The 11216-nt window shown below is 49.6% G+C and overlaps 1 protein-coding gene across 1 annotated transcript in view; it reads right to left on the reverse strand.

Annotated features, from left to right (window-relative positions):
- Positions 1 to 9826, reverse strand: part of GFRA2 (GDNF family receptor alpha 2) — a 137233-nt gene extending 127407 nt beyond the window's left edge. The window contains exons 1-2 of the mRNA XM_077805544.1: positions 9773 to 9826; positions 7235 to 7292 (exon numbers count right to left, since the gene is read on the reverse strand). Coding sequence (XP_077661670.1) covers positions 7235 to 7292; positions 9773 to 9826 — 112 coding nt within the window. The remainder of the gene's footprint in view (positions 1 to 7234; positions 7293 to 9772) is intronic.
- Positions 9827 to 11216: the final 1390 nt, after the last annotated feature.

Genomic DNA, 11216 nt, shown 5'->3' on the forward strand with positions numbered 1-11216 from the left:
AAAGAACAAGGCAGAAATCTCCCATTTCCATCAGCACCAGGCGGCTCATAGATCCAAATGCTGCAGAACCTTGGGGACATGTACTTTGCAGCTCAGGGATATCCTAATAGAACCAAACCCCCTTCACTTCCAAACTCACGGGGCAGAAACCGTGCTCCAGATCAAGCCCGTCTTTCATTGTCATTCATCCCTAGTGTCTCTGAGAAACTTGACTGAAAAACTGGGTGACAGTAATAACAACAACGGGGAGGAACCTCTCTCGGATGCAGATGCTGCAGTATCAGAGGCAAGATTCCCCTAGGCAAGCCATTTCAAGCAGAACAAACACTTCCGTCTTCCAGGAGCCCCATTGTCTCGCAGACATAATGCAAAAAGAGTTCATTCGTTTTTTATTTAAGGTACAAATATTAATAATAAGCGGCATTGGAGGCTTGGAAACACTGCAGCCTTGGGCGATGTCCTCTCTCACACACCACACACCCGCTCATGTACTGTCCGTGCACACAGGGGAAGTGAGATGCACACTTAGCGTTAAAAGTCACTGCATAGGAAAAAAGCTAAGCTAGCCTCCGCCCACAGAGGATTCAGTAGCCTCTGTCCAACTAGCAGAATTAGCCCATTTTTTCTAGGTTGCTTCAGAATGGCAACGCTCCAAATTCCTGAATAAATAGGGCACGCCAGAACGCCTGACTCACAGAATGATCAGCTGCCAAGCCTATGGGTCTGGATAGGGAAACATCTGTAAGAGATGGGCACCGGCTAGAAAAAGTAAAGGGGTGATAAGGGTGAACCCCAGAGCTTTAGGGGCACCTGGCATTGGCCACTGTCAGAAGACAGGTTTTAGAGTAGCAGCAGTGTTAGTCTGTATCCCCAAAAAGAAAAGGAGGACTTGTGTCACCTTAGAGACTAACAAATTTATTTGAGCATAAGCTTTTGTGAGCTACAGCTCACTTCATCGGATGCAACTGTAGCTCACGAAAGCTCATGCTCAAATAAATTTGTTAGTCTCTAAGGTGCCACAAGTCCTCCTTTTCTTTTTGCGAATACAGACTAACACGGCTGTTACTCTGAAACCTGAGATCAGGAAGAGTCTTGTCATTGACTCCAATGGGTTTAGATCGGGGCCTAATTACACACACACTAAAGACGCAATTAGAAATGATCAGCCCAGTCTCTGCTATACCAGAGGGGCCAGTCAAGGGAATGTGAGGCTGCTACTGCTTTGGAGATCCTTATGAGAGCATGTGCTATAAAGTCTGTGCTATAAAGGCCCTGCAATGGCTGCTCCCACATGGAGCTACTCCAGAAATTCCCCAAGATAACTGTACTTAGCAACTTCCCTGCCACCTGGTGATCTCAAAGGGTTTGGCTGCAACCCCTCCGGGAGGGCAGTCAGCATCATTATGCTCATTTTAGAGATGGGGAAACTGAGGCACTGAGCGATTACAGGCCAGGCGTTTAGCTGGTCCAATTGACTTCAATGAAGCAATACCTATTCACACCATGGTGGGAGATCAGGCCTCCTGATTCCAACAGAGCAGCACTGATTTCCAGCTGGGAATCTGGCCCTTAATCTCTCTGTGCCTCAGTTTTCCCAATTTGGTTGCCTGGCCTAAGATCCTCTGGGCCTGACTTTCAGAGGGGCTGAGCACCCATACGTCACTATGGCTTCAGTTGAAGATGGTGGTGCTCAGCACCTCTGCCACTCAGGCCCCAGCCATACTCAGCTTGGCACCCACATACTGAAGGACCCCAAAGGAATGGACCCTGTCTGAATGGGGGTGAAAGCCAGAACAGCTAGGAGGTGGGTAAATCAAGTGTCTTTCATTCTAGTTCCTGCCTGCTGTGATGGCTCTCCAAGACGGATAGACTGAGCACTTCATTGCAGAGTACTCTGAATGACCACGAAGCCATTGATATCACCCAGCAGCCAACCAGGTCAAAGTCTATTAACTGGTGCCGTAAATCTATCTTCTCCCCATTAAGCCCATCCCTAGAAGGGAATATGCGGCTTCATCTCAGGCTGCCTGCCACAGTCCCATGCTTCGGCAGCTCCCTCTCCTTCCAAGCTTCCCCAAATGTGACAGTATTTCATCCGCTCTGCCACTCGAGGGGCAAAGCATCTTCGAGCTGCCTCCTTTGTATCAGGCTAAGTAATTCACGTCAACAGACAGCCACTGTCCTCCACAGCAGGATCCCTGCTCATCCAGGCAGCCACTCCATCTCCGACCTGCTGAGCTAAGCAAATAGCTGGAGCCCCCCCAACGATGGCTGATGACATCCCATGAATTTCAGCACTACCTGGATCAGCTGAGTCCACAGCTGAATTTAGTGCTTGAGAGATCAAGGGACTATAATATTGGCTAGAGTAAGGCCCAGGGGACACAAGAGCAGTGCAAGCTTTTCCCATGTAGCTCTGATACGCCTCAGTTCTGACCTGCCGTCCCCCTGCTACTAGTGACCTCTTGAGGTCCCTTCCAGCCTGACATTTCTAGGATTCTGTTATTCCAGTTCCCTATGCACAATATACATCCATTTCTGACAATGCCTTGCAACCCTGACCTGCAGTCCCCCTGCTGCTCCACTCCTGAGCTCCCCGCACACCTCTCTGACAATGTCCCTCAAGCCTGCTCTGCAGCCCTGCTGGCTACCCCAGCCCGGGGCTCACACATCAGCTCATTTCCTAGTACCTGGGGCTGGGCGAGCTGCTCTCTAGTCTCTTCTGCTGCAACCCCTGCAGCGATGCATCAGAGGGTTCGATGTGTTGCTTTGTTTCAGAGCTGTATCACCGCCCTGTCCGTAAACTAATCACCAAGAGCTGGAGCTGCCCATCCTGGCTCTGGCAGCCCTGCACTTAGGGCAAAGTGTGAGACATCTCCCCCATGCCAGGCCACGGAACAAGCCCCTCAGCCATTACCTCATGGGCCAGCTTGGTGTGGGCGTCAGGGCAAAAGAGCATATGGGTCAAGTGCTTTCAGTCTTCCAGGTCAGGTTAACTGGCCCAGCCCCCTGGTGCTTGTAGAGGATGGGCTGGAGAGCATACTAACGAAGAAGCTGATCTGACTGCTGAGGAGAGTTATTGCTGGACGCTGAGATCTCCAGTCAGCCTTTTCCCCACATGCTGCGAACAACACAAGGTCCTCAAGGCATTTCCTCTCCTGGCAGGGGATGGCTCAGAGACATGCTGCTGAACTGTCCCCATCAGTGCAGGCTGTGGTTCCCCAGGTGAGGGCTGTGAGCCATCAGCACCAGCGAAAGCAGGGCTCTTTCCTGGAGCTCTGATGTGCACCACACGGTTTCTGAGATCTCTCAGGCACGGGCTCTGTTTGCTTGGGTCTTACTGGGGGAGAAAAAACCCATAAGGACGGAGCATTAAAGACATAAACCAACATCTTCTCCCAACACCAAACAGTAAGAGGAGCGGGGTGCATGGAATTTGACTTTCCAAACCAAGAATGAAGACCCACCAGAAAGACATATATGCTCATATTGTCTTCAGTGGCTCCAAGCCCCAGGGCACATCAGGAAAGAGAGAGAGCACATGCAAAAAACAGGCCAGTTTTCAAACAGAGAGACTGTGGCAGGAGTGAGACCTAGTGGTTAGAGCAGATTAGTCGTCAGGACACCTGGGTTGTATGCCGAACTCTAGGAGAGAACAAGGGCTAGCAGTTAGATCCAAGGGGCTGGAAATCAGGACTCCTCTGTTTTATTCTGAACTAAGAAAGACACAATGTGTCTCGTGAACAATATTAACGGCAGTGTCATTTTCAGTCTGTGAGGCTGCATTCTGTTGGGCAATGACAGGCCGACGTGCACAACGAAAAGCAGGCTGCCCTCTCTAGGGCTTTGTCTCCCTCCCGCTACTCTCTTCGCCCACTGATCAACACACCCAGCCCTGTGCCCATTCAGCATGAGCAGAGCATCCCCTGGGAGGGCACTAGCTCTTTAAGGACACAGTATCTTCAACTAAAACTTCCTGGCTGACAGGTTCCTGGGCCTCTTCTTTAAGTGTGCAATGCTTGCTTGGAGTGATTCCCCCAGGGACCCTGGTAACTCCAGATTCCTTTGTTGTTCCCTCCGCCCACACACACACTCCCCCCTCCATTCAGCCTTCCACAATTGTGTACAGAACCCAGGAGTCCTGGCTCCCAATCCCCCTATTCTAACCCCTGGACAAACACTCCCTCCTAAAGGTCTGAATAGAACCTAGGAGACCTAACCAGTCAACCACACTCCCCTCCCACAGTTGCAGATAGAACCCAGGAGTCCTGATGCAGTGTCACAGTTGGGACAGAGTCCTCAATCAGGATTAAGGGCCGCCTCATGCTGGGGACTGTAGAAGCACATAAGAAGACACAGTCCCTGCCCCAAAGGGTGAGCAGAGAGGGACAGAATCAGGTCTATACAACACCCTCTCTCCATAGAGGTACAGCCAAGCATAAGAGGGTCAGTCTGTGCGTCGGTAAGGGTCCGGACCAAACTCTTGGGTCGGACCTCTCCTACACGTGTGGCTGGCTTGCTCCTTGTTCAAACCCTGCCTCTCCTACACCTCTCTCATGGACAATAGGGGAGAGCGTTCAGTTACAAAGCTTCAGCTAGCAAGAGAGAGAAAAAAAGACAGACAAAAACATTACAAGCCCATGGAGCTGCTGAGCTGAGCGTTCTAGGAGCAATGCGTTAAAGACTGGAGTTGGCCAAGGAATAAATCAGCCTAGCAAACACTAATCTCCCCTCTCGAGGGGGTGCAGGGCGTGTACCAACCACGGTGCTTCACTGTTGCCTTCAGAAGTCAGCAGCCCCAACTGTCCCCAGGGCCCCGGCCGTCCCCTCCTTCGCCCCTGCCTCCCTGCGCTGCCTTCATCTCCTATCTAAAGCCAAGCACTCAAGAGGATGGTGGATTAGATTAGAAAAGCCAGAGCCGGCAGAGACAAATTGGAAGTGCCCAGCTCCGAAGGCAGGCTGTCCCCCGGCTCCTTCGGCGCATACTAAATCTTCATTTAGCCAGCCGCCCACGCCAATTAACTTGGGGCCTCTAGTTAGAGGCTTGGCATTGATTGGCTTGTCCCCCAGGAGCCTGAGCAGCAATCATGGGCCTGTGTCCAATTCCATTGCTCCCTGCTCGGAAGCCGGGAGAGTGGAGGCTGGGAAGAGATTTGGGCGGGGGGGGGGGGGGTGTCAAGCTGGGGTTCTCCAGACAGTGGTGCGGGAAGAGACCAGGCTATGAAGGAAACCTGAGGTAGGAAGCAAAATTTCATCCCATTCATCTCTCTCCATTTTCACCTCTGGTTGCCTTTTCCATGACACCAAAAGGCACAATTATATGAGGACCCTGGCTGTCTACCTGGGACACCTCCCCACTCCATTGCATTTGCCAGCCCAGCCTATTAGAAGGGGATGCAGAAGGGCAGAAATTCAGAATTTTTAAAGCAACCGTGTGCTTCTAAAACCCCGCAATGCTGTTCTGCTGCCAGCTATTTTTCTCGTTTCAGGGCTTTAAACAGAACACACTGTACACCTTGAGGTCCCCTCTCTACATACCCAAGGATATCACATGCATGGGATCCTTTGGCTCACATCTACAACCCTTCAGCTATAACTCAGACAGAGCAGCTCTCAGAACGCCATGTTCATTTGCTCATAGAGTTTAAAGCCAGAAGAGACCATTCTGGTCATCTAGTCCGCCCTCCTGCACGGCACAGGCCAGAGAATCATAGAAATAGAGGGCTGGAAGGGGCCTGGAGAAGAATTTCACCCAGTGATTCCTGCATCTAGCCCCTCACTTCTGGCTCAGCTAAAGAATTTCTCTTAGAAAGTGATATCCTACCTCAACGTAAAGATGCCAAGTGATGGATCCACAACCCTTGGTATAAGTTGCTCCAATGATTAATTGTCCTCACTGTTAAAAATGTACACCTTATTTCCAGTCTGGCTTCAGCTCATTCTGCCTCTGCTACATTAAAGAGCTCTTCTATTACCTGAAATCTCCTTTTTGATATAAGTATGTCTAGACAGCGATCAGGTCACCTCCTAACCTTCTGTTGGATAAACTGAATAGATTGAGCTTCTCTAGTCTCACACAGTAAGGCCGGTTTTCCAGACCTCAGATCATTCTTTTAGCTCTTACCTGAGCCACTCTTCCCATTACCATGTCTTCAGTTCAGTGGAACAGAACAGGGCATGCTCCAGAAGGTTCCTTGGACAGTAGGATCCAGTGTAGTACACTGTCTAAGTGCACTGTGTCTGCGCCGTAGGGGCTGACCCACAAAAGAGGACAACAACCTGCTACTGTTAAGTAGTAATGGAGTTATTCTTTTAGCTCAGTGATAGAAGCCCATCTCTTTAATGCTGAAAGTCCCAGTTCCAAACCCCGCTGATGATCCTAGAAGCAGATTGTTACACAAGCTGAGTGTGTTTGATTGCATCTCTTTGTGATGCTATTTGCGGTTACCCAAGATGTCTGGGGTGAATCACTATCCCCTGTTCACACCAGGGAAACACTTGCTGGCAATGTAGGTGTTCTGCTCCAGGCTCTGTGAGCCTCACTCTTTCCCAATGGAAGCTAGCAGTTTACACAATCCACTTTGTTACACACCAGTGCCCAATCCCCTATCTTCTGGGCACCTGCAGTGTACACCGATCTGCTGCTTCTGTGGAAGCAGTGCACCTCAGGCAAATGATTTCACCTCACTTCAATACTCTCCATAGCACAAGGCACTTAGACAGATTCATAGTAAAACCAAAGTGAGGTTTATTTAACAGAGCTTGAGGTAAAGGTTCGATATAAACAAGTATAAGGATTTGGAAATGTAAGACGCAAATCTATAGCCTATACTTACTAACAAGTGACTTTCCTATCCAATAAGTTATTTCATACCCAAGGTTAGACCTTGCAGCCCAAGTCCAGTCCAAAGAGCTGGGACCCACTTTTCATGAGACATCCCTGCTGACAGTCTTCTCCTGTAATGCATATCTCCTTGTCTTCTTTCTTCTCTTAGACAGTTGCAGACTATTGTCCTTCGACCCAGAGGTCCCTTATTCAGAGAGTTTTCTTAGGGTTCTTTTGTCTTTGCAAATGCTGAAGACTGCAGCTGTCCCAAATGGTAAAAACAGACTGGCTCATTCGAGAGATGTCCATTGTTCTCTTACAGGTGACCCAATCGACATGACTCCCCCACTTCAGGGGACAGGTTTCACCCCCATAGCTCTAAAATTGTTTCTCATACAAACATCACACCATAGCCACAACCATCGTTGGCTTTCGGCAGAGACAGGTGACACCCTTCGATGAAATACTGAGAAGACAGTTGGACAAAGGGGTAATGGGCCTGCCTGTGTCACACTCTTCTGCTACCAAAGGTTACACGCAGATCCCATCCTCTGCGAAGGGGACCACTGTGTGATTATTACCAACATAATTCTCCTGCGAGGCTGAAGAGTTTCTGGACCTGGTTGTGAAATAAAAATAAAGGTTTAATGTGTGGCTAGTGCAAGATATTAGGTAAAGCAAAGGTCAGGAGAAAAGAATGGTCTCATTTTGTTAGGTATGGCCTTCTGCACATGCATTGAGAGCGGCTCCGGGTTCCGGTCTCCCCCTGGGGACACCCAAATCTGGGCAAATCAAAGCCAACACAAACTAAGGGCCTGATCCAATTTCCACTCAGTGGAGAGGTTCCCAGGCAGCACTCTCACTGAAGTCAGGCACTCTGCCTGGGTATGGAGATCGGCATATGCCCCATTTAAAATAACTTCAAGCTCTCCAGGTGAATGGCACGTCAGATTATGTCAAAATGACGACGGAAGCTGACATTCGAGCCTTGTCCTTCCACCTGGGGTGACACTGATATCCCAAGGGAGAGATATTTGATAATGGTATGACTGGTGTGGAGGAAGTACATAAGGAAGTGTTATTTACTCCTTCTCGTAACACAAGAGGTCACACCAAATGAAATTAATAGGCAGCAGGTTTAAAAACAAACAAAAGGAAGTATTTCTTCACACAACGCCCAGTCAGTCTGTGGAACTCTTGGCCAGAGGATGTTGTGAAGGCCAAGACTGTAACAGAATTAAAAAAAGAATTAAAGAATTAAATTAAAAAAAAAGAGCTAGATAAATTCATGGAGGATAGGTCCCATCAATAGCTATTAGCCAGGGTGAGCTGGGATGGTGTCCCTAGCCTCTGTTTGCCAGAAGCTGGGAGTGGGTGACAGGGGACGCATCACTTGATGATGACCTGCTCCGTTCATTCCCTCTGGGGCACCTGGCACTGGCCACTGTCTGAAGACAGGATCCTGGGCTAGATGGACCTGTGGTGTGGACCTGTGGTGTGACCCAGTGTGGCTGTTTTGTTTTGCAGAATAGAGAGAGCATGAAGGCTACTATGTAGGATGGATGGAGGGAATCGATCTACATTTGTTAGGCAATCCCAAAATCTTCCAGCGGCCATTCCACATCCACTCTATTAGCCATAGTGCTGCACCTATGTTTATACAAGGAGGGGCCTAGAAGACATGTCAGAGCAGGTTCAGTTCCCCAGTGCTACGTGTGCACGAATGTTGTCAGTCAGCAAGGAAGGGTGTGGGCTGAGCCGAGCTCTGCTGGGAGAGCAGGCTGCAGGGAGAAGCAGCTGTAAATGTGGATCCAATTGGCTTGCTCTGGGTAATATTTCCTGATTATTTCACTGCAGCATGCTGAGGCTGCGGAGTAATCGAATTAGGCAAATATTATGGGGAAGAAAATGGGCAGATAAGTAGCTTAAAGTGATCAAAATGACCTGAAGGTAGCCGTGCAAATGGTCTGTATAATATCCTGTAATAACCCTGTCCAGGCAGCTGCTCAGAGGCTGGATTCCAGTAACAAGGTGTCGGATTAGAATAACTGTCTGCAGGAGGCTAGAGAAGAGGCTGCAAAAATTAGGGTGGAGCGGCTCCCCAAGGAGGGAAGGCACAGCTGGGCCAGGAGGGAAGGCCTCACAGAACATGAAGGAGAGGAGCTTGATGATTCTGGGGCATAGCTCCAGTCAGTCCTTGGTCTTTGTACTTTTCTCCACATGATTTTTATTCTTCACGTTTCCCGTGCACGTTCTGGACTCACTCCCCAGCCGGCAGGTCCTTACAGCCCTGCAGGTGGCTCAGCTGAGAATCCTTGCCTTAGTCCAAAGGGAAAGGGCCATCTCAACCTGTAAACCGCTTATATGGCTCACTTAATACAAAGGCAGAATTGCCAGAGCTGGTGCTGGAGCCTTCTCCTCTGCAGCTGCCACCTCCCACTGTGTCTCCACCTCAGTGACTCACCGTCCCCTTTTCCAATCACCTCAGCGCGCATCTCTTTAATTTCCTTATTGCCTCTTAATTCCTTTGTCCCTCTGCTTCTTTCAAGCTCTGTTGGATAGAGCTGTTCTGATCATCCTGGCAGAGACGGAAGAGATATCAGGGAACTGGCTATGGCTTCCTAATTCCTTCCAAGCCCCAGTCCCAGCATAGCTTAGAGCAGCCTCAGGCTGCTCTAACCTATTCCATCTGGCACTGGTCCCCTTGACAGAAGATATGGCCTGAAGCTTTTTACCAGCTCTCTCTGGGGATGAGTGTTTAAGAGCCAGGGAATGTCCCACATTCTGCAGGAAATGAGTGTGAGTAGCATAACCTGCACATGAGGGAAGAGAAGCACCCCTGTCCTAGAGGGCAAGTCACTATTAACTTCAACGGGCCATGCTGCTCTCACAACTGCTTGTGGCCGACTGGCTGCATCATAAAAAGGCCTGTCCTCTGCCCCTCACCGCCACCTTCTCCTCTGCCGCCTCGCAGCTCTGCTCCTCTCCTGCCGTCTCCATGGGCGCACAAGAGAGACTCAGACTGGACAGAAGACACTTCATTCCTTTCTCTGAACAAGCCGGATAAATCACTGGGACAAAGACGCAGACAAGGGCAGGCGGGATCGATATGGGACAGCACAGTTACAGAGCCAGGAGAAAACACAAAACATACACAATAGCTGGGAGGGACGAGGAGACTGACATCAGTGGAGCTGGGGAGGGGAAGCCCCAGTGTTCATGCTGTGGGGCATCATCAGAACTATCGGAGCTGGGACAGCCCAGGGTTGGGACAGAGTCAGGGGGGCAGCGGATCAGAATTGAGGCGCATCAGCAGAGCTGTGCAGGTGGCCGGAGCCCAGGGTTGGGATAGAAAGGATGGTGCTGCGGCAGGATTGAGGTACGTCCACAAAACTGGGAAAGGGAGCCCAGTCTTCAAATAGCAGAGAAGCCATGGGGCATGACTGAAAGGCACCAGCAGAGCTTTGCATGGTAGGGAACCCTGGACTGGAATAACTGGAGGGGCTGCAGCCCAAGATGAAGGGATTTTCGGAAGAGCTCTGGTGGAAAGCCCAGGAAAGGAAGAGGCTGGCGGTGGGAACTGCAGGGCTGTACATAAGTATGTTGTTATAGATGTAGAGGAGAGCAGCCCAAAGACCAGTCTCAGTCGACTCTGAATAAGGCTGTCCCCCAGTTCCAGGGTGAACTCAGGGCTGTCTGTTTAAAATGCACATGCATCCTTTTCCACCCTGCCTGTCCCTTTCGACAGGGCAGGGAGCTGGGGGAAGGGAAAGGGATACGATAAAAATAATTCTTCTCCAGGCATTGACCAATGAAACAAGATTGAGCTGTCAATCTGGCTGTATTTCCCCTGGGAGGCTGACAGCATTAACGCCTTAGCAGGGTGAGGAAAGTGAAACCTCTTTGGGACACCAGCAATTGCCAGTGGAAATAAAGGGTATTTTCAAAACAGTGCAAGAGATCAAGAGAAAACTACTCTCCCATTCCCTCCCCTGCACCCCAACCCCCCCACAACTCAGTACAGCTGGGGAAGGGCAAGCAGAGGGCCCTGTAGTTGTGCAGGGGAGTGGTAGCAGTTCTGCGTGGAAGTCATTATACTACACACAGAACTGGTCGAGAACTTTCCCATCAGAAAACGCTAATTTGTTGACATCAGAACTGTCCAAGGGAGAAGATCAGATCTGACAAGTTTCCCGTTTCAAAAACATTTTGAAACAAACAAGAGTTTTGAAATTGCCAAGACACCCCATTTTCACATGTTGAAAATAAACTTAGATGGGCCAAAATGACTTTGTTTTGAAATTTAAGTTCATTTATAGTTTTTTAAAAAATCTCAAAAAGTTTCAAAGGTCAACATTGAAACAAAATGTTTCGAAATTACCTAAAGACA

This window comes from Eretmochelys imbricata, chromosome 26 (genome assembly GCF_965152235.1).
Source record: "Eretmochelys imbricata isolate rEreImb1 chromosome 26, rEreImb1.hap1, whole genome shotgun sequence".
NCBI classification, from domain to species: Eukaryota; Metazoa; Chordata; order Testudines; family Cheloniidae; genus Eretmochelys; species Eretmochelys imbricata.